This window comes from Pygocentrus nattereri, chromosome 22 (genome assembly GCF_015220715.1).
Source record: "Pygocentrus nattereri isolate fPygNat1 chromosome 22, fPygNat1.pri, whole genome shotgun sequence".
NCBI lineage: Eukaryota > Metazoa > Chordata > Actinopteri > Characiformes > Serrasalmidae > Pygocentrus > Pygocentrus nattereri.
Genome location: NC_051232.1, coordinates 25400739 through 25426074, shown reverse-complemented (window position 1 = coordinate 25426074; position 25336 = coordinate 25400739). Strand labels below are relative to the sequence as shown.

The 25336-nt window shown below is 37.6% G+C and overlaps 1 protein-coding gene across 5 annotated transcripts in view; it reads right to left on the bottom strand.

The window, feature by feature from the left end:
* LOC108427441 (sodium/potassium/calcium exchanger 2) overlaps positions 1–25336 on the bottom strand; it is a 48171-nt gene that overhangs the window by 15894 nt on the left and 6941 nt on the right. Inside the window, exons 3-6 of one of the 5 annotated variants that reach the window (XM_017697563.2) lie at positions 10840–10878; positions 9529–9637; positions 6622–6636; positions 1239–1289 (exon numbers count right to left, since the gene is read on the bottom strand). In XM_017697563.2, coding sequence (XP_017553052.2) covers positions 1239–1289; positions 6622–6636; positions 9529–9637; positions 10840–10878 — 214 coding nt within the window. The remainder of the gene's footprint in view (positions 1–1238; positions 1290–6621; positions 6637–9528; positions 9638–10839; positions 10879–25336) is intronic. The other 4 variants (XM_017697565.2, XM_017697564.2, XM_017697566.2 and 1 more) reach the window with 4 other exon arrangements.

Genomic DNA, 25336 nt, shown 5'->3' with positions numbered 1-25336 from the left:
GACCTTTACATCTCATGACTTATTGGTTATCACTTAACCATCTACAGAATCACTTTGAGCTGTGGGAGGTTCTTGGGGGTTAGAGGGCTAAGGTTAGAAAGCTACGGATGATGCCTTCAAGGTTATTTGTAGGTGAGTTCAGGAATTTATATGGAACAATCATTGTAGTGAGTCAAACATCATGACAGGTGTTGCAAGGTTGGAACTTACAGAGTGTGAAGCACTTTTCCATATATGCAAAGTAGCAGTAAAATGTAACCTCATTATTATTACATCAAAGAGTGTGTAGTGATGAGGAGGGAAACTAAAATTAGAAGTTAGTGTCGGCCTTTTCTCTCCAACATCAGAGGAAGCAAGCAAGCCGATTTGTCATTCTGCTTGCTGTGATGTGAGTCTAACCCATCCTCAAAGAGACTAAAGCAATTCCGCCATAACCAGATGTCTCAGAACTGTTATTATTGGATTAGAACGAGAGAGAGAGAGAGAGAGAGAGAGAGAGAAAGGGGAGGGAGAGAAAAAAGAGGGAGGTTGAGGGAAGTCATTATTACATTAGCTCTGTGTTGCTGCTATTGCATAACTCCTCCCAGAGTGACTCACTGTTCCTCGCATCATCTGTGACGTGCAAGTCTCACTCTCAATGTGAGAAAAAAACTACAGCTTCTAAACATTAATATATTTCTGTATGTTTTCACTAACTGCACTCTGATGTCACTAATTAAAGATTATGTTTAGATGTATACATGCTTTTAAATGATTCGAGTAAGGGATTCTCATGCAGAATTGACCCTTTAATTGTTCTGTTTAGATTCTATAGAATCTGGACCTGCAGAAACACTTATACTTAAGAAATAAATCATAACCCAAAATAGGAAAACTGCTCACAAAAAAGGGGAAAAAGAATCCAAACAAGAATAAATTAAAAGTGAAGGACACTTAAAAAAAAGAAAGAAGAAAAAAAGCATAAGAAAAAATTGAGAATGGTGGACACGATTTGCACTTATGTTAGTGAAATCTCACCAAGAGAGGCTGTCAAAGCAAGAGAGCAAAAAGAAGTAGGCATTCTCGTTCACTCGCATGTGCACATGCACACACACACACACACACACACACACACACACACACACACACACACACACACACACACACACACACACACGCACATACAAACTCACAGCATAATGAGGGAAGGAATGAGGAAGATGATTACAAATGTGAATTCTACGGAGATAGTATCTTACCTTCTTCGGTCATTGAGTGATAATATTTTAGCTTGCCATAAGTCCCCAGCTCTACAATATCACACACACAGAGACAAGTGTAAGGCAACACGCGCACACACAGCCACTCACACGACCACTCACACATGCACACACACACACCGGAGGTGTAAGACAAAAACACACAGAAAAGAGGTGGAGGTGAGCATGACAGAGCACATGTGACATGGTTTACAGAGAATTTCTCCCTGTAAACCAATCTCACCAACATAAGTGCAAAAGACAGGGTCAAAACCAACACAAAGTAGATCCACCCTTTCCAAGACATGAAAGTGAGTAAATGCTCTCCAGGGGACACAGAGAATGGAGACACGACCATAGTGATCAGCACAGACAACCACAGAAGAAGGCAAGTCGAAATCTGTATCAAAGGAATCACTGAGTAATGCTTCATAAAATTCATACAATTCAACACAATACAGCCGTGTCTCAATTCACTACTTTTTTTTGATAAAGCCAAAATACGTCTGAGAACGTTCCTTACATATGTATTGTTACCCTACAAAGGACACAAATTACTTCACTCATACTTTATACTTTGCATCACCTCAAAGACTTCACTCATAAAATTGTTAGGCCTGTATATGAAGCAGGGATATACCTATATGGAATTTAAGAGCTAATATAACTAATCACTAATGAAAAATTTTACCAACAATATATCTGTTGTGTACACTATATACTTCCTAACCACTAGGAAAAGTCCCTTATGGCAATGATGTCTTGAAAGTGTGTGGAACGTGGGCTGTTTGAAATAATGTTGTTGGGTTAATACAAAAGAACGTTGGATACTACATGACAACATCCATCCATCCATCCATTATCTAAGCCGCTTCTCCGTCAGGGTCGCGGGGGGGTGCTGGAGCCTATCCCAGCAGTCTTCGGGCGGAAGGCAGGATACACCCTGGACAGGTCGCCAGTCCATCGCAGGGCAGACAGACAGACACAGACAGTCACTCCCACACTCACACCTAGGGGTAATTTAGCATGTCCAATTGGCCTGACTGCATGTCTTTGGACTGTGGGAGGAAACCGGAGAACCCGGAGAAAACCCACGCAGACACGGGGAGTACATGCAAACTCCACACAGCGAGGACCGCCCGGCCGGGGAATCGAACCCAGGCCCTCCTTACTGTGAGGCGACAGCGCTACCCACCATGCCACCGTGCCGCCCACATGACAACATTACTTCTGTAAATCCAATTATAGCAATACAACATAAAATGTATAATTTTGCATAGCCATGACATGACATTTTACAGTGGTACATGAGCATTACTGGAAACAGCTACATTATTATATGTAAATATTTTACAGCATTCAGGAGATGACCAAATTCACTTAAATCTGAAGGTGAATGTAACCTTACTAGACTTGTTCAAGGACTTTTACTGTGGCATTTCAGGGCTGTTCACTGCACACTAAATAAGTTGAAAAGGACAGAATGCCCAGCTCTAGTGGCTGCTCATATGTAAATCCATGCACAAGAGAAAAACTGATAATAATTACAATTTTCCATTTTTGACAAATTATATATCATTCTGCACTATCCAACATTATCTTGCTCAAGCTTTACAAAATGAAAAAGCAGAAAAAATACCATACATTCCCTCGCATTTTGTTTGTGAGTGCACTCATGTCTCCTGTCCTTGTTAAGCAGTGACGTTGGTGACCTTGCAGAATGACCTGTAGAGTTGTTGTCACAGTCTGCCCCCGAGGCACAAAGCTTTTAACATTGATTCAGCCAGGAAGGGGGATGTATGGGTGTGTGAGCGTGCGTTTATGTGGCCGTGTGTAGAAGTCATTACATAAAGAAGACCCAACCTGATAAACTATCAGATGATTACTGGTGATTGTGTGTGTGTAAAAGGCAGTAAAAGCTGCAGGACGATTGAGTAGAAGGCTGGAGAGTGTCTGTATTTGTGTGTGCGCCTGCTTCCGAAATAAACAAATGGAGTGCCAGTTTGAGGGGTCAAGCAAAAAGATCAATACACACTATGCAGCTGAGGGCCAGACACTGGGACAATGCACGCACTCTCACACACTCACATGTACAAGGTTGTGTTTGTTTGGTATGTTTTTGTATTGTGTGTATTCTGGAGAAAGTACTTATATCATTTATTCTGTAACATTATACTCAGCACTGAGTATGTAAAGAGAGAGAGAGAGAGAGAGAGCGAGAGAGAGTGAGTGAGAGAGACAGTCTGTGCATCAAGAACAGTCTGTACTCATTACTCGTAAGGGACTCAACACTAATTAATGAGCTTCAACAATTAATCAATCCTGGGCAACCACAGAGACTCTCCACATGAACAAAACCACACAATATTGTCCCTTATTTCTAAACTTCTCAGAGAAACATCTATTTCAAGGCTTAATCTAAAATTTGGGACCCAACACACACTTACACTTTTACTATTACGTATAGAAATTTACAGTGCATGTGACGCACAGGACTAGAACTGAGAACCCCAGATCTATGTAGAAAGACATTAAATCTCTTCATGTAATATAGACAAGACAAAACCCGACCCTAGTACAGATTGCTTACTCAGAGAAATTTGATAAGTACACCCTGCATCACCACTGCTCAAAGCTAAGGCACTTCAGATAGGATCTGAATTCATAGACAGACAGATAGATAGCTATATAGGTAGATAGACAAATAGGTAGGTAAGCAGGTAGGTAGACAGACAGACACATATATAATTCAAGTGAAAAAAATTAGGACAACCCATGAAATCCTTTGTCTTATTCAACATATTTCAACATAGACATTTGATCTTCATTTTTAACAATATCAAGAGATTGTAGTATTATAATTAAACAAATAAAACTGAAGAAATATCTTTGAAAAATAATCTGTAAAATGTGATATAAGTGAAATACAATTTTCTTGTGAGGAAAAAGTTGCAACAAAATCACCATGGTGTGATCCACAGATCTCTCTAAGGCCTTTAGAAAGAATACTGTAGATGCATGAGAGTCTGGAAAGGGATTTACAGAAATCTCAAAACAATTACAAATCAGCCACTCCACTGTCCAGAAAATAATTTACAAGTGCAGAACATTTAAAACAACTTTTAACATGGCCCAGTCAGGCCATCCTAGTAAGTACAGCACAAGAGCAGATCGTAAGATGCATAAAGAAGTTTCCAAAATTCCTAAATCGTCAACACAGGACCTATAGGTAGCTCTTGCCGCAGTTTACCATCAAAAATCAGGATGCGCAAGAAGGAAATGCTTCCTGTTAGGGCAAGACTAAATCAGTGCTCTCTATCATAGAATCCACTATGAAATCTTTGAGGAAAATGTGAGATCGTCTGTCCTAAAATTGAAGCTGAAGAGGAGGTGGAACGTGCAACATGACAATGACCCAAAACATTCCAACAGATCCATCAAGGAAGAGCTCAAAAGAAGGAAACGGAAAGTTAGGGAATGGCCATGTCAAAGCCTGGATCTTAATCCTATTGAGATGCTGTGGGGTGATCTGACATGGATTGTGCATTGCATGAAACCCCTCAGACATCAAATAGCTGAAAGAATTCTCTGAGTCGATGCCAGAAACTGGTAGATGGTTACAGAAAACATCCTTTTGAGGATATTGTATCCAAATGGAAAATACCAGGAATACAGGGGGTGTCATTTTTTTTTCTCAGTAGAAAATATCATCTATTAAATGTAATTTTCATTGTTTTGGCAAAGATGATGCAAAAACATTACCAAGATTTATAGATACTGTTAGAAAGAAGATCAAATATTGATACGTCTATATTTCTTAATAAAGAACTAAATATTTAATGGGGTGTCCTAATTATTTCACATGACTGAAGATAGAGAGATAGATAGGACTATATTACAGTGTGTCCTACAGCACAAAAAACATGAAAAGAGCTGTGAAGAACCACTGTCAAAATCATTCATAATACAGTTCACTGTAAACGTTTGGGATTGCAGGAGCAACAGCTTCTGCACCAAAACCTTTACCTAAAGTTATAAGTGGGAGGAAAGACCTGCCATAATTATATCTTTCTCTCATAAAACTGTTGCACACAACTGGTATGGCAAATAATGCACTTTATGTACTACAAAATAATGGTGCTGAACTCAAGCGAACAGCTGAAATGGTGGTGGTCTAAAAGTTAATTAAAGGAATTGTGGAAATTATACTTAGCTAGTCTGTTATGTGCTTATTAGTTTGCTGCCTTCTTGGCTCATCATGAAAACAGATGATAGTTTGTTTCATGTGATGATTCATCATCTACCCCCCTAAATCCCCCGCTGCAATCTGCTTGCAGTCTTTTGATAAACGTTGGCAACTCTGCATGGTGTATACACAATAGCAAGTAATTAACATTGATTGAACCAATTGTTCTAAACCTCCTCGGCCATGCACTGTCAAGCTTTTAGCATAAAGAAACACGTCAAAATCATCTATAATAAACTTTTAAAATACATAGTGTTCCACGAGCATGAAATAAAAATCTGACAAGAGTTCTCAGAAAACAAATAATTCTATGAGGTTTCCAATGAGTATTTCTTATTTGTTTGGCCTTTTGTCCTTAGTTTGCTTCCCAATGTATTTCTAACTCCAGTGTCAAAGGCCTTGTCAGATGAAAGCATTGTCAGTCTTAAAGGAAAAGGCTAACACAGCTATATATAACAAACTGCTGTCCATTCAGCATTGTCCAGCACTTGAGTGTGTTTAGAGGACAGACTCGGACATAAACTGTCAGGTAATATCTAAGAATAATCAGAGTAAACAGCTTTAGCAAATCTCTATGAAGAAAACAGTCAGTGTGAATAGCTATACTGAAGAGTTGTCCTCATTCTGTCGTCACAGCCGGAGTAAGTGATTTAATACTGTCTCCTGCGGAGCAGCTTATGTGTATTTCATAAATTATGAAGTCAATCTCATTTAAACTAATCCAAGAGCCATACTGAATAGCTGAAGTGTAAGGTCAGAGAAAACAGCTGTAGTTAACAGCCATCTTCGAGTACTACAGCAACAGATAACCAAGCACTGGACCAGCAGGTTAGTGCTGGTTAGTAAAACGGACGGGGAACCAGCACAGAGAGAAGGAAAGGGCCAGTGAAGGAGATCATACACATACACAAAACAAATCCAAATAGACAGATGGCATTCAGAAAGATCAGAAGGTACACTCAGGGAGAAATAAGACAAACAAAACTTGAAGTGGAAATGAACCAAAAATGACTACTGACAATTATTAGTGAGGACGAACAGGTGTACAAGCCTCACTGGATCTGCAGTCAGACAAACAGGACTGGGACAGGGGAGAGGAGAGCTATGATAACAAGATTTAGAGAATAACTCACTCACCAGAGTCAGCAAATTCTGAGGAAATAGTAGACAGACAGAAAGAAAGATAAAGAGAGACAGGAAAAGAAGATGAAAGAGATGAAAAAATACTATATAAAACAGGCAGAATATGGTCCAGCTCAGAAGTGCGACAGCATGTTTAGTGAGATCAAGAAAACACATAATAGGATATGTATAGGCAACAAACACTAGAAAGTCTGGAAAAGGCTCCAGATCGTTCAGATCAGTAGAAAATTCCTACTATTAAGAAGCCGAAGTTGTAGTCAGCAAGCCGGGACATAATTGTATGTGTATGTGTGTGTGTATGTATATATATATATATATATATATATATATATATATATATATATATATATATATATATATATATATATATAAGTTATTCTGCGAAAACAAGTGTCATGTGGATCCAAAACATTTCATGAAATGCTAAAGGGACAAAAATGTGCCAAAGTGTGTTTCCAAAGCTTAAAGCTAATACTTTGTTCTTGTTCTTCTATTCTTAGAGTTACATGGCCATTTTTACACGTTCTTATTTAGATTTGCATCTAAAATATCACAATAAAATAAATGTTACAATTTTACTAAACCTTTATTATTTTCAGGAGCGTATGTATGCATGCGTATACACTCACTGGCCACTTTATTAGGTAAACCTTGCTAGTAAAAGGTTGGACCCCCTTTTGCCTTCAGAACTGTCTTAATTCTTTGTGGCATATTTTCAACAAGATGTTGGAAACGTTCCTCAGAGATTTTGGTTGTTTTTTTGAGTTCCTGTTGCCTTTCTATCATCTTGAACCAGTCTGCCCATTCTCCTCTGACCTCTCACATCGGCATTTTCATCCACACAACTGCCGCTGACTGGATATTTTCGCTTTTTCTGACCATTCTTTGTAAACCCTAGAGATGGTTATATGTGAAAATCCCAGTATATCAGCAGTTTCTGAAATACTCAGACCAGCCTGTCTGGCACTAGCAACCACGCCACGTTCAAAGTCACTTAAATCACCTTTCTTCCCCATTCTGATGCTCAATGCCTAAATGCATTGTGTTGCGGCCATGTGATTGGCTGATTAGCTATTTGTGTTAACAAGCAATTAAACAGAAGTACCTAATAAAGTGGCTGGTGAGTGTATATTTATTCAAAATAAAAGCAGTATTTTGTGTAAAAAATGTATGATTTGTGTGTGTTCCTTGGACTCATCACCCCTTCACACTAACTTTTTTGTTTTTTGCATATGAATAATGTTCTGTTGCTTTCAATGACTTGACAAAACGGAAGTGACATCATTTAAGTCTCAAGAGCAGCCAGGAATGAAAAGCAGGTAGGTTCTGACATTCTTCTACGTTGTTTATTTTCTTTTTTGTGTTAGATCCCCCAAACACAACCCTCTCACCCTGGCACACAAAAATGACAGGGAATTCTTTTTCCCCCTCTATATCTTTCAGTTACTGACCGTCTCTTACACTCACTCACTATCTAAGTCTAAAACCAACAGTTCATACAGAGAGACGGACTGTCCATACAAACCCATCATAGGGTCAGCAGCTTTAAAAATAATGAAAAGGTAGTGAAATGCCCCTCAGAATACTGTTGACTAATCAAATGATCATAACTTTTATTTGAAATTTTGAAGTGAATTAGTATTTTTTGTACAAACAATGAGGCCACAGTTGTTGAATTTATATTTCAGATTAAGAATCAAAAAATTAAAATAAGATACTTTCCAATGACTTGGTTTCCAAAAAAAAGGACATTTTACTAGTAGGAAAACATTACATTTTTAAATTTTATTTCATTTATTACTACTCAAATGGTGTACACATTGTCTGTGACAAGGTTGTAAAATATGTTTTGGAAAATTAACATATCTTTCATGTTGTGGACTAAAAATGTTTTTTTATATTGCAAACTGGAAATGGCACAGGTTTTGTAGAACAACCAATGTGTTTATATGTATATTTTTATGTCATTTTCTTGGCTTCCTCATCAACATATGCTATTAAAATCTGGTGCCTCAGTACCTTGAGAAAACACTAATTCAGCTTGATTACAACTCTTAAAGGAACATGCATAACATTTCCTATGGCTGTATATTTGCCTGGCACAAATAAAACAAAAACTTTGTCAAGAATCACTGAAAATGAAAAGCATGTTACTTAGACACACATTTCAGTTTGCAAATACATGCGTTTTAGTGAGTTCAATTAAAGTATTGCTATTAAAATGTAACTTTCTTTGGCATTGCATTACAAAATAGAACCCCTACTTTTTAGCTACTATTTAATCCACAACAATAAACGAGAAACCACAGAAGTCATAGTAATAATACTATGTATGTACAATATCTAATCTCCCCAAGTACTGCAAAAAACACTTACATAACTGAACTACATCAGAATGCACAGTATCATATAAAAAATAATTTACATACAAAATAATCAAAATCCATAAATGCTAAATGTTTACATGCATATCTGACATTTCTATAATGACTCAAGGACTCTTGACATTTTCCCCCACTGAATGGTACACATGGTATATTAAAACATATGTACATAAAATTCTTTAAAAAAAAAACAACAAAAAAAACCCCAAAATGTAAACTAAAACAAATAATCAAAATGAGACATCACAAAGCAAATTAAAACATCAGTAAATGCACATAAACTCACCCATGCTACATCTCCTTTCTGTTATGATGTTAATATTTCGAAAGGTTTTCAATTACATTTTTTTATTAAAATCGGCACCTCAGAGGGGTGCTTGTAGTGTGTTCACAAATAAGTGAAATCATTTTGATCAGTTTGATCATACTGTGCTCATCCAATATCTTGGTAGTAAATGTGTGTTTGTTTGAGTGGTGTACACATGCTCGTGTGTATGTGTGCGAGAGTGTTTATTACCTTCGCTAAGCGGATCTAGTGTATGGATCATTAGCTGGAAGATGCTGTTTCTCATCAGGCTGTTGTGCAGGGAGGCTGAACTTCCCCCTCTCTGCAGCCGGGGCTTGGCCTATAATGAGAGAAGGCGTGAGTCAGTCATAACACTCTATGCTGTGACAAAACAAACAGTGTAGCAATAGTGTTGTAACTCCATCACAAAGTTGTGAACCATCTGAACATTCCATACTAATAACTGAACCCTGTTAAGATTAGGGAGTAGAGGTTAGGGGCTTGAGGTTAGGGGGTTGAGGTTAGGGGCAGGGCTTGAGGTCAGCTGCTCTGTACAAAACAGCTCTGCCTTCCAGGCTGAGTTAAGGGCACCTTTCAACTCGACACCATGGCAACACGTCAGCACAATCTGGAGGAGTCAGCTGCAAAGGCTTATGCAGGTGTGTGTTTGTGGGTAGGCTTTATGTGCCACTGACTGCACGTCTTAGAACATTTCCATCATGTTTGTATATAACTCGTGTGTTTAGACTAGTTCAAATGAAAGCATTATGAGGCTTTGGCAAACAAATGGCATTTTGGGGGTATGACGGTAGGCGAATGCAACGAAAATAAATGAGGCACAATGTGGTCAAAACTATTTTTTTGCATACTAGTGTGATCTTGGGAGTTTTTTGTGATGTTCAATATGTATACACAACCCCCCTCCCAAAAAAGGACAATGAACAATTGTGCTTGGAGTGTAAAAAGTCCCAGATCCAACTCCTTCAAAAAACTTCTCTCCCTGGTTTTGATGAGTTCTCCAAAGTTTTCCTTTTTGTAGATAAATAACTACAAATATTATATGAATATAAAGATTAGTTAAATAGTTTCACTGAGGTTTGAGACTGACTTAATCTGCATCACACAAAGGTTTTAACTCAGAAATGTTGCTGACCAACACTACAAATCCACTCACCCCTCTCCACTGCCATTTGTCCATCTTTAAGTTGATGAGGAAAACAAAAAGGATGTTGTCTATGGGAAGAGCTGTAGCTTTGAATGATTCAGCCTCAGCTTTAATTTTTTGTACAATGCATTCCTAAGTCCATTAGGCCTTGTTGGCCACAAAAGCAGTCCTGCTCCCCCCCCCTCTACAACATAGACTTGTGCATAGTTAAGGTAAGTGTGGTAGAGCTTTAAACTGGAATCAGATCATGGGATCTTTTGGTCAAGCAGGCCAAATGAGATGGTCTCAACTATGGAAATTTCACCTACCTTACACATAAAAGAAACATCTACAAACAAACACTTCAACATGCAGACATAGACATAGACTTGACCTACCGATAGTTTGCTCTCATCCTCCGGTCCCACTGGACTAACCTTTACAAAATTAACGATAAAATGAGAGAAAGAAAGAAAGAAACAAACAGAGAGAGAGAGAGAGAGAGAGAGAGAGAGAGAGACAGAGAGAGCGAGAGAGAGAGAGAGAGAGAGAGAGAGAGAGAGAGAAGAAAAAAGGCCAGGGACATGAGACAGGAACAGGCGAACACCAGTGATTAAACTATGTTACGACACTAGACTTCACACGAACGCAAATAAGAACCACAACAAACAAACAATAACAAACAGAACAAAGAATAACAAATAAATTATTTAATACAAGTAATTTGACTAAACAAAGTTTGAGTTGCCCATTTGTAACATGATACAAAAATGCAAAAAAAAAAAATAGTTTTACTTGTGAAACCTTGTAACTGCTCTTGTAGCAGAAAACAAAGAGGAAGAAGACTTGCTAGAGGACATTCACATAGTGCATAAACTTTGTTGCGTGCCAAATTAAATGTTTGACAAATCCCTCTTCTGTGTAAGAAAACTGTTTTTTTTTGGTAACATTTTTGTTTCCCAATTTTCTCTTCAATTTATATGTGTCCAATTCTACCTGCTAATTAGGACTCCCCCAGTCACATGCACTAGCACTAAGAGGGCAAAACCTAGCATAGGCTTCCTCCGAGGTGGCTGAAGTGAGCCACTGCATCTTTTCGAACTGCCACTAACACAATGCCACTGGACAGCTAAACGCCCTCTGAAGAAAGCGGCAACTGCCAGTTCTCTTACATCAGCTGAGTGATGGCTGCAAACTTGATTTTTAATCCCTATTGTTCAGTTAAGGATTGATTTTGCAAAGGAATTAAACAATGACTTTTTTTTACTGGTATTTCACAACTGAATTTTTAAAAAAAATTAATTTTATTACTATTTACATTTGTTTTTTATGTGCCCTTTTTGTCTATTTTTAAGGTGTATGCAGGTTTTCTGTGTCATCTTCTTTGAGAGTATGCTTCAGTGTCATGAAAATGTATTTGAAGTATAATCTTACCTATGGTGAAAGATCATGTGATAGTCTAGATAGAATAGGGATGCCCACATTAGGCACCACTCAAACCATTTCCTTATCTACAACCAGACTATGCATTTTCCATTATAAAAGTTGACAAAAATAAATCAGACAGAGAGTGATCCAAGATTAGCGCTTAATGCTACATTTGCCTACAGTCAGACTTCCTAGAAGGATGTTAAAGGAGCAGGTTTTAAAAGGAGCAAAATCAATCAGGCCCTCTTGACGTACTGCCTCGCCAAAAACTATTGAGCTGCAGTCTCACAGAGAGAGTGAAATGTGCCCATGTATCATTCAATGGTGTAGAAAAATAACAGCTAAAAATATCACTCCCCATCACACACCAGCAAACCACCACAGGCCCAGACTTACACATTCAGCACCACATGGGTGGAGGGAGATTTTAAAGCTATGGTCACCGCATGCTGTAAAAACAGATTCTCTTTTCACTATTTTTAAATGTATTTTTACATACCACATGTCTTATTTATTCAGGAACTGAGAACACACATGCACATTTACACAAAGAGCCTGTATAAACTGCAGAAATCAAGAGTAGGCACCTTACTAACCTTAATATCAGTAAAATCTCTTCTAAAACAATATATTAAGGTTTATACTTCTAAATCAGTAGTATTTGTAATGACATCATTCTCCATAATTGCTAACTGTACCTTTGAATGAGGCATCCAACCCCACCCTTGATCAGTAGCGACTGTCAGCTAATCGTGCTGATAAGCGAATCACCTCCAAAAACACTGAACAGTGCATTTCTAGTTATGTACATTTCATAGTTTTGATCCCATGCTCCTCATCTCTATCAGTAACAGCCTTTGTCGCACAGTCCATATGCTTAATCCAATGACATCCAAAATGCTTAATCCAATTGACAGGTAACATAAAACCCAGCTTCTACAGAAAATCATCAGCAAAGCTGTTTCATTCAGAACAACACAAATGCACCCAAGTACCGAGCAAGCAGCAACAACAGTTCTGCTAAATCATACCACACTGTGCACTGAAACTAAACCCAAGCAGTGATGCACTGACTTAGATCACAGTGTTTATGACTGGCTGTCCATGGTTACTGTGTTTATTGACTGAATTGAAGTGTCCTCAAAATAAATATATTTATTTATATGTACTTATTTATATTATTATTGTTAGATTTTCTTTTTCATTCAGCGTTTAACATATAAACTATTTTTTAAACTTAAAACAGAGCGTTACAAAACTAGCACAAATAATGCTAGATGTCAGTCGATAAAAATTTTTAAAAAAAAATCAGCTTGTAATCAGCTTGATTGTAGTATTATGTCAAAACCTTATATCTGTGCAATTACATTTCTCATTAAGGACTTTTCATGGGTTTTACATCAGGTTATATTAAACCAATTTATGATTTATAAGATTTACATATATAAACTCGCACTTTTTGAAAGTTATTTTGCTCTGCAGCATATTTAGACTAAACCTTCAAGTAGCAAACTGTACCAAAATGGTCAGTAATTTTGGCTAGATCAGTGAAACACCAGTGTCTGTGCCACATCATAAGTTGTGCTTCTTGTTTTGTACAAACAGGGAGATTAAATAAATATTAATATTGTTGTTAAAATATGTTGTATGTCTAACATCTGAAACAGCCTATCTGCCATGCCCTGTCAGCACAAGGTAGTTCCTGATTTTCCATCTGTCCCCGAAGACCCCAGAAAACATGTCGTGGTAGGTAATCAGGGATATCAAGAGGGACAAAAACAGACACATACAACAAATTTAGCCAATTGCTAATTAGTGACCTGATTTTCCTGTAGCAGAAGGAGGTGCAACACTTGAAGCAGTACAGGACACCTCAAAGTCTAAACATCTATCAGATAGAAGTGACTCACAAACTCCAAACCAGCTCTCATCCACAGCACACAACCAATATAAGGGCAACCGAAGGACCAGGCCCACAACCTCAGCTCAGAATGAAGGCAAGCTAAGAACATCTGAACAGAAAGAACTAGAAATCTTAAACAAAAAAACAATAAACTCCTATACTTATTAGTGAGGAAAATCTAAATGTGACACACTCATATTGTATGGATTCTGTGCTCAATAACCAACAGATAATAACAATTCTCTGACCAATGTATTTGTATAATTAAGGGAAGTGAAAAACTCTTGGTTAGTGCTTTTTACAGGGACAGAAATTATAGTCTGCAGTACCAAGATGTTTATTGAGCTCTCTCCTCTGCAAAGCACACATTAATATATCTGTGTTCAACTGTCCAAACAGCCTTTGTATGACTCAACATACAAAGCATATGCTGAGCATACAAAATACTGAGAATGATTAATGATTCATCATTGATAACAGCAGACTCTAATTCTATGGTGAAGCCAATCTGTTTACTTGTTCTTATTTTGATTGCATATCTATCCCTTAATCCAGTCAGCAGATTGAATACCACAATCCCAGAGAGTCAAACTGCCATCATCTTGAACATACAGTCTGAGCTCTTACAGCCACGTGTGAAACCGTGAAAACGATTTGGTTGGAAGGTCCAACCAAACATTAAATTGGCAGACGTTGTGATGACGGGCTAGGCTGTTGGGTGGGCATTTGGACAGGTTCTCTGCATGAATGCAGTCATTTTAATAATTAGCCCTTCATAGAGCTCATTACCGTACCTGATTGCAATCAGCTCTTTTTCAATTGGTAGAATAACACTGACTGTGCTTAAGCTAGGGCCAGAAGTCACCTACTCACACATGCACACTGGAAAACCCACAAAAGGGAACAAACAACAAACTCTTATTACAGTTGCATACACAGAGAAAATGTATTCAAGCAGTACATAAGAAACTAGAGATTGATGTATTTTTTGCCACTTTGACTGAAAGGAAACAATTAATATTTGGGATGCACTGATCATGATCTTTTTTTTATTATTCCACTTTCTTTATAGTTGAATTAGCAGGTTTGATTTTTATCAGGCCATTTCTATTTGCTTATATATTTGTTTTATTAGCTGAAGATCATACTGATCATAATAAGGTGCTGAATTTCAGCTTAAGCAATCACAGCCTCCCTAATTCAGGAAACCACAAGTGACAAAAAATGAACTGAACCTTGAATAAAATTGTCTTGTTTAGCATATTTTGCAAGTTCTTACACTCACATTTCAACAGATAGATTTTTCATGCTTAGGATTTATTTGGCAGCTACCAAAAAGAAACCTTCCAAAGCAAATACGTTGTTTTCGCTCTTAATGTGTATTGATTAGATGTCTTTATCTTGCATTTCTGTTGCTGCTGCAGTTCTGTTGAAGCACACTTCAGCATTACTGACATTCCACTGACTTAACATTTATTGGCAGAAGAAGCAGACTGCAGCCAGAACATTCTGAGAAAAGAATTTAAGAATAAATTAATAAGAATTGTAATATACAAACATTATGTGCCGAAGAGAGACAATAAAAAGAAACAAGGACAAGGACAGATGATAGACACATCACCAGCAGGGTTGGGTAGTAACAGAATATATGTAACAATGTTACTCAGTCAGGATACGAGAAGTAAATGTAATGTGCTTCAGTTGCAGAAAAAAGCCAGTAATGGGGCAGTTGTGGGCTGGAGGTTAGGGAACCAGACTTGTGATCGGAAGGTTGCCGGTTCGATCCCCAGAGCCAACAGCATATGACTGAGGTGTTCTTGAGCAAGACACCTAACCCCCAACTGCTCCCTTGGTGCTACGGACTGGGCTGCCCACCGCTCTGGGCAAGTGTGCTCACTAGTGTGTGTGTGTGTGTGCTCAGTAGAGTGTATGTGGTGTTTCATTTCATGGATGGGTTAAATGCAGAGGTGAAATTTCCCCATTGTGGGACTAATAAGGGTATCTTAATCAGATTACAGGTACATTATCAAAACAGGGTGATTACCAGCAGAATTACTTTTACATGCAAACTCTTTTGCATTCAATTTCATAACAATGTTACATGAGTTGTGTGGATTTAAAGAGTTTTTATTTGGGGGAATGGAGACGGTGTTTCTGCTGCCAGGAGAGATTTCTGAAAAATCCCCCACCTAGCAGCAGTTGATGGGTTTTTGTTCATCCAATCTATAGAAATATAAATTAGTAAGTATTTTATTGTTATTGCCAGGACCAAAATATGCAGTGTTGCATATCTGCTGAAAATATATGAATCTCTGGATTTCCACATTGCCAGACTCTAGTGCATCAGACTACAGTAAACTTTATTCTTGTTTGTTGCTACTTAAAATTATACAGTTTCATTGGATATGAATCAAACAAGGTTAATCTTAACCTGCCAGACTTTAACTAACATTCTGAAACGTGATAAGAAAGCACAGTCTTGAGAGTGGCAAAGTTAGTTTCGTTTTCATGTGTATGATTTTTTTCCTTCAAATTTTTTCTAATGGTGTGTATTTACATATTAGGTGTGTAATACAATGTTAATATGCGTAAATGATTATTATTTGTGACTAAAGCTGAAGTTACACTACATGTATTTCCCCTCAATTTTAGCCCCAGTTCTCAGTCTGGCCAAGTCTGCGATGGTTGACTCTAGTCTGTAGATTTTTGAGTCAGTTGGAGTCGACAGTTGGAGAGAGAATCGAGTAGTGTGTGAGGAGCACAGACTCAGATTTTTGCCTTCCGATTCAGACCAGTCAGAGTTTATCAAACATTTTTGATTTTTTAGCCCAACTCTGAGCATGATCTAGTTCAAACTAGTCAGTAACTCAATCTGAACGGACTCCGCCAACAGCCAATGAACACTGAGAGTGCAAAAGAAAAAATGCAGCAAGTAAACAAAAAAATGGCAAACAGTCACACAGATGTGGATGTTTAAAACTCTAATAAAATACCACACTGATCACATTTAAATCCATTAGTCTCACTTAAACATAACTACCTTCTGCTTCTTTACTGTCAGCACAAATGACAGGGAAACAGCAGTAGTAGTGAGCAGCTCCATGTTTTGTTTATTTTTGTCTCCCAGTAATGAGAGAACGTGTGAGTTCGTGAAAGTTAAGTGAGCTCTGTTTGGTTCTTCAGAAGCTAAAAAGTTGTGTAGTGTGTAATCCCTAATGGTTCAATATGTGATCCCCAATATTTCAGTCACCCAAAAAATTTGCAAAAACGAGCTGGATTGTGTGAGATGTACAGTCTTTTTATACTTTTAAGACTTAGTCATGTAGTGTACCCAAGGCTTAAGCTGATAGCTTTTGTGTGAAATAAATACCTTATTAAACTCATAGCATACTTTGATCTCTGTTGAACTGCTGAAACCGCTGAGCTGATTAGGGAGGATCTACAATTTATGATTATCAAGCACAACATACCGATATACAATCTCATAACAGCCTTTCAGCAGACAGAACAGCAGTCTTTTTTTAAAATGACCCCCACTTATAATTAGTGTTGATCATTGTTTGATTACTGTTGATGAGGGGTCCCATAATAAAAATTTCTATCACATTGATCTTTTGTCTTTGACATTATAACCAACAGATTTGTAACAAATAAGGCAAATAAAGAAAAGTCCCAGAACAGCAGTATAGTTTTAACTGTTCTGCATTTGACCCAATGTATTGAATCATTCTACACTGATCACCTGTTCCCCTGTGTTTAGTCTAAGAGCTTTTAGTCTCAGTGCTCAGATTTTGAATTTTTTATGTTAAAAATCACTCTATTTTCTTCCAGGGGAGCAAAAATTCAAGATTTGAGTACACATGTCTTAACTCAAACAAATAATTTTGTTACACAATTTTATCCCCTTTATGTTTTAAATATTTCCACATATTGCTTAAATTAGATTTGGCCGTGAGATCAGTGATCCTTTCTGTGAAGCACAATATTTACATCACCTACAATCGGTCATTCTATATCATAAAACAAGGTAGTTTTTGCGTTTGGCATGTGTGTAATTATTTTTCTCTTTTTGTAATTTTATCATACATCTTTAATTAAAGATGAGCAATCCAAAAGTAACAAAGTATTCAGATTACATTACAATAGTAAACCCTTGGATTAGGTTACAAATACTTTTTTAACAGGTAATCTGTAATCTGTAACAGAACACATTTTTAAGTAACCCTCCCAACCCTTATCACCAATAAAAATCAGATAATTCCATTGGAAGCCACACACATTATGCTAACATTTCTCACATTAGGTGGTATGCTATGCATCATGAGCAGTGCCTTTTTTCTCTATACTGTCCTTCTTCTGTCACTCTATTTAGCGTTCTAGTCTTGACATTTACTAATGCTATACATCTTGTGCTAAACTTGATGCATATTTCTCATGTTAGAATAGTTTGACACATCCAGTGGCACAACAACTGAAGGGGTAGTCACACTGGGGCCTGCGGTGCAGAGGGGCCCACAGCGAACATCCCCAGATTTCTTTAATCGTGTAACTCCAGGCTCAGACTGCCCACTCTAGCTAGCTGGCTACTGCAATACGGTGTTTCTTTTCACGAGAAAATATCAAATTAACTCACCAGTGACCAAGATGATGTCTGTTCTTAAGGTATAGCCTCTACCTAGCCGATTTCATTAACAATGACACATTCAGTGTTTGCTTATAAAAATAGTGTAGATTCTGCTGCCTAACATAGCTTATCTTAAAACAGATTTTACAGAAACGGTATCCACTGGGACAGTCACTGATCATGAGAAATTCTTTTCTTACATTTGTATTTTCTGCTCAGGCCAATCAGTGTTTTTAATTAATAGTTTTAGAGAGATTACAAAGTAGTGACATTTAGGAAATGTAAATATTAAATCATACATACAAAATATACTGTTATGATGTGGATTAAAGGTATCGCTGAACTTTAGCTTCACTGGTCAAAGTATTTAAAATATTGCATGAAATACAGCATTACTTACACTGGCATTTACATGACTGAGACGATTAAAGCACTCTCATACTTGGATGAGTATAGTTAAGTAGGCTATTAGTATAACATGATACAAATATGGAGTGTAAAAGTTTAGAATCTACTTCTTATTTTAAACACACACCAATATTGTAATATATAACAACCTTATTGTATTATGCATGCTACTGTGCAAAGGTCTTGATCAAATCTAATTAAATTCCTGTTTATAATTCTTAAGTACATAAAGTATTCTTTAGTTATCTACTATTGCTTTGCTCTGCTTTATTCTGATTTTCAGCTTCATCATGGTCTGCTTTCCTGATACCAACACTTCTGTGGTCCAATTCAGTTGACAGTCAACAGCACTGCCACAAGCAGAATCAATTTTAGACCTTGCATCAGCTCTCTTGTGCTCCAACAAAATTGACCAAGAGACAACTTGGCAGCCAACTGCCCAATTACTTTTGGTCCCCTGAAATAAGTGGTGATTACTATATAATTCAGTGAATAAGCACATTTTAACTTCAGCATCATTGCTTCAATCCATATAACATATGCTGGAGTAAAATGGAAATTCCCAATTATTTACCAAGCTGTTCCAGAGCAGGGGTGGACATGGCCACATGTAGGGATGCATCAATGCCATTTTTGTCTCAGAGAATGAGTAAAGTTTTTTGGTATTTGCAGATACTTTTTCTAATATCATGAGTAACCTACCTAGAATTAAGTAGTTGCTAGTATAACTGTTATCAACAAGGCTGTTTCAACACATTGCACACCCAAGTACTAAGCAAACACACTGCAACAGCAGCTCTGCTAAATCATACCACACTGTGCACTGAAACCAGGCAGTGATGTACATGGGTATTACAATACATTGTCTCTCCAGCCCATTTTACAAAGTCAATGAAAAAAAAACAACAACACTAAATTAAAATGGCAAAACATAGTTGCGCTCATGCTGGACGAGTGTTAATGCCTGAATGTCCATAGTCATGTACAGCAAATAATGGTTTCAAGCAGTGCAAAACAATCTTAATTTTTATATAAATTTTATAATAATGATATGCTCAGAGCAATCTTAATCAACTTTGTTTTTTCATTATAAAAAATCGATAAGTTTACAGGATTACCATCAAGACGGGACAACAGCCAATCATACTGCTCATTGCTGAATTGCTCATTCATGAGTTGAACGAGAAAGCAAGCCATTACGGAAATTACGGAGTAAAAAAACCTTTGAAGTGGAGGGAAACATCTCAGATCAAGATGGCACAATCTCTACATTCTCTTTATAAATCTCTCTAATGTATTACTGTTTTGTTGACTGAATGAGGTGTTCTCAAAGTGTCCTCACTTATTTATAACACTATTATATCTCATGTTGTTTTATCTTAAATATTAAGTCTTTTCTTCACTATTCAATAGATCAGTGGATCACTAGTTTGCCTGCCACACCATTAGTTGTCTTATTTGTTCTGTAAAAGCAGAGAGATTAAATAAATATTAATACTAACGGTAAATCTGCTGCAAGTGATGCACACGAAGGGCACGCTTGTCAAGTATTTCATCTTGTTGGAGTATTTTGATTGGCTGAATGAGCTATAATTGAATGTCCTCAAAAATATGAACTGCACTTGAAACAGAGACTTGTGAACAGAATTGATTACAATAACCTCTGTGATGGCTAATGTGACACTGTCCCATTGGCTGACTTTTACTACTGACACTTTATAAAATAAGGTCAAATAAAATTAGGTGTTAAATAAGTGTTACAAACACAAGGCCATCACTACAGAAGAATAATACCTGCTGACAGAATCTAGATCTTAAGAGCGAACCACATTGTCAAACCACAAACACTACACGTAAACGTTTCATTCATGTAAACTGCTCAATAAAAATTTCCTTTTTCAAAGTAAGACCTGTTTCTGGTGCTGAAGCTTGCTTGCTATGTCTAAATAAAATTATTTACTATAATGTACTATTTTTTGTACAACCTTTATTTTTCAAGGCCACAAGATTCATTGGCTTGGTGGCCTGTGTGTATACACACACACACACACACACACACACACACACACAACAGATAATATTAGCAAAAGTAAGCAAAAGAAAGAAAACCATGTCCTTGGTGTATTGCCGTGCCTGTACAGTGCCTACTACATTAGCTAATTCCCTCATCTTTTAAAATAGCTCACATCGATTGGCCTCAAATTTCTCTCTCTCTCTCTCTCTCTCTCTCTCTCTCTCTCACTCTCTCTTTATTCCTCCCTCTACTGGCCTCACCTTTAGCCAGTTGTCACAGGTGACCTTGCCTGGAATCAAATCGAGACAAGATGGATTTTCTTACAAACACAAACACACACACCCACCCAAGAGATGGATTATAGTGTCTAGACATATATAGTGTAGGTAAGTGTGCATCCAACCATACTACACTGTGTTTGGTGAACACAGTGTCATCACTAATTGCTACACTATATGTCCAGAAGTATCCTCTCTTTTTATTAGTATTTCTTATTGGTACATTCATCTACTTTAAGTGCACCAACTGCACTCAATGTATTCAATTGCAGACACACAGCTTGTTAAATCCCCATAAAAATGCATTGCCAACTGAAAGGGACATTCAGCAGCAGTCAGACATGAGCATCTGCTGGAGGCGAATAAAGCCCCCAGCACTGCACTGTGAAGCAGCGGAACCGCATTCTCTGTAGTAATGGAGCACCACTGAATGCCTTCGGGTTGAGGTGGAGCAGCTTTGTGATTCAGAACTAATCATCCAACCTCAGTACTTGGCAACGCAATCAAAGCTTCACAGCAAATGTTCCAACATCTTGTATAAAGCCTTCCCAGAAATGTAGTGCAGCTAAGGGTGGAAAAACTCTTTATTAACAAACTTGATTTGAGAAGAAATGTTGAATAAGCAGGGAACTACAAACTCAACACACATAACATACTCGGCTTGCCTCTGACTTCCAGGAACAGCGAATATTTAGAGATCTAACTGAGGAGATTCTTTAGTGTGGAGCTTAGAAAACCCAACTAGATTCTGTAGCTCAAATCTCACATTTACATTTATCATTCAGATCTTTTTATGATGGAAATGAGCTCAAGCATTGACATAATGATTTGGGGTAACTGTAATTCTACTCCACACATATGCAAAAGTGCATTCACACAGCTGCGCGTGCACGCACACACACGCGCGCACACACGCGCGCACACACACGCGCGTGCACACACACACACACACACACACACACACACACACACACCATCTTAGGTTACCACGGTGACAGGCTTTAACTAAAAGCTTATTAACCATTAGAGCTCATTAAAGCTTCTCACTGGCTCTGAAATAAATGTAATTGTTATAGAACAAATTCTGTATTTTTATTTGAATGTAAAATAATTTGTATCTCAACTTAATGTTGAATCTGTATCTACCCTGTTACTGTGGAAGTAAAACCTACACTCCTAAACATTAGAGCAATATGAACTATACTCACCCATCCCAACAAGGCAGTACAACCTATGGTCATTATATTAATTGGATACCACCTAATTTGCTTTAAAGTCATCTACTTAGACAGTATAATATATGCATATAAACAATGTATATGTATATTATATATGGTGAACCAATGAACCAACGATGAGTTGATGAAATGTGTTACTGCAGAAACACAAGTACAAGACTGAGAATGAAAAACACTCTTCTAGGCCATGTTCAAGTAAGCTTTGCTATGGCTATACGGAGTCTTGTGATAGGTGGTAGTCACCAGTCGTAAGCACATCACACACCTCTCTTTGTTTGAATCTCAGCATGCATAATCTCACCTCTCTTTCTCTCTCTCTCAAACAACATTACATCCATCCATCCATCCATTTTCTAAGCCGCTTCTCCGTCAGGGTCGCAAGGGGGTGCTGGAGCCTATCCCAGCAGTCTTCGGGCGGAAGGCAGGAAACACCCTGGACAGGTCGCCAGTTACAATTACAATTTAGAAATCATGAATTTTAAATAGTCTAATTTTACACATATTTGCACTGTTTACAGATCAAAAAATGTTTTTTATCACTGACTATGTTTTTTCTAGCTAATTTTCAAACTGGAAAAAATCAGTATAATCTGATACTCAAGATTTTAGTAGCAGTATGGATAGCAGAAAGGAAAACTGGTATCGCTGGTATCTCTAAACATGACAGCACACAGTGCCAAATTATTGTAATTATTATTTCCTAATGAATTGTTTATGAACCGAGGAGCATATTTGTTATTTAGCAAACAAAGGGCCTCTGTTCAGTATTTGTACTCTACTACTTTGTACAATGTGAAGTGCACAGGTGAATGGAGGGGTCCTGAAATCCACTGGGATAAATCACTAGATTTCTAGACTACTACAGATTATGAGAGTCAAGATTCTTCTTTGCGGGCAGAACGGCTAGATATAGCATGTGCAGCTCAGACACATATACATGTGTTTTGATGAAGCAGCAGAAGTACCAGAGGCTCAATCTGGTCACTCTTATATGTCTGATGATGAAAAATAGAAATACTTCATAAGAAAAGAAAACAGAAAAGGAATAGATAGCTGATGGACAATTACGGCAGACTTAACACTATACTGAATCACTGCACTCTGGACTCGATTACACTGGCAGTAATCAAACACACTTACTGAGTCACATCAGGCTTCCTGAGCTGCGAGTGAACAGGAGGCTACAGATACACACACACACACACACAAAACACCTGAATAACCAACAAAATAAGCAGGACGTCTTTCAGTTATATATGTATATATGTGCAACAACGTTGGCTTACATGTTCTCACTCTTTCCTTCTCTGTCTGTCCCTCTCTCTTTTTCTGTCAAGGTCATTTAAGCTGCTCAGCCTTCTGCATCTTATTTTAAACAGCTTCTTTCATGAACATGATGGAACAATGAGGAAAACCCTTAGCTTTCTGTAAAGCCAGCAATATACTTCAAACAACAAAAGACCTGAATGATATCAAACCAATGCTGAACACATTGTGTACATGTCACTATCAACACAGCTAGAGATTCTGTGCTGTGATGCAGGCGACCCTGTGACACTATGTGGACCAATCGCAGTCAGGGGAGGTGTCAGAATAAACATTGCAGTGATTAGGAGATTCATTCAGCAGCACAGCACACCTTACAATCTGAAACCCCTGCATAGTTTTGGACAAAAACAGCAAAACATCTTTTTCATTTGAAGTATTGAAGAATATTCCTGCATAAGTAATGTTTTTTTTAGTAAAAACATTAATATGCTTGTTCAGTAAACATTCATTCACTTTTATGCTGTTAAATTCATATATAATTACCATGGTAATCTATGCCTTGCTGACATCTGCCAAAATCAGCATAATATGTCATAATTTTTGGAGTAGAGGTTGGGGTACACTGCTCACACTGAATTTGAACATTATGTTCCAACAGTGCTGGGCTTGGGTTGAGCCAAAAAGACAATGAGTTTGTTTGTAAAGTATTTTAATATCGCTGCTGTCAGAACAAAACCTTGTATCTCAATTTTGCCGCTTTTCAGTTTTTGACATAATTTGAATGTACCAGTTGTCTTTTACATTGTGTGTAAATTTCATGATATATGCAGCGCAAAATATGGCCCAAAATTACTTTGAAAAGAGTCTGGTTACATTGAAAGTAGAATGTGTTTTTTCCTTCTCTTGTAAAGACAGATGAACATTGACATCTTGCTATAAAATGTGTGCCCTTGCACCCGTACCATTATGTCATTCTGATTTTTATTTATTTTTTTACACTTTATGATGGCATTATGAAGGCTCATGGAAGTGTTGCCCTGACAATTCATACATTTAGCCAGAAGAGCACACCTAGGGCCTCCTCTTTCTGTGTGCCTCTCCTTTGCATGGCCTATGATTAAATTTCTTTATGTACTTAGAATAAATCCTGATTTAGTTAAAGCTTTACAGTACAGCTTTAACAGATCATATCTCCAAAACTCATTTCCATCTCATGTCACAAAGCATCCTAAATCCATTGGGATAATCAGAGCAACGACATAAAATCTCACCAAGGAGGATCCTTCTCATGATCTGGCACAATCTCTATACAGTGCCAGTGCCTGATATCATTCTATCTCCGCACACTCACACACTCTTCATAATGTCTATCGCAGCACTAAGCAAGGCATTATCACAGCTAAATAGCACTATCCCTACATCTATCCCTTAACCTCAGAAACCAAAAGGAAACTTCCCTTTTAGCTTTACAAAAATCAAACAAACAAAAACAAGAACGTCAGCATAATGTATTTTCCTATCATTGCACACAAACATGCACATCTTTTCACACTGGAAACAGAATCTATTCTGGAAATGTGCTACAGGCATGCACATGATGCCACACTAGAGAATATCAGACCCACTAGCAGCTGATGCAGGGGAAGCTGCATCTGATTACGTCAGGACTGATCATTGCCTCTTCTCTAGAGGCAAACATTCTCAACTCTCTTTATCTGAAGTTCAAGCTCTAT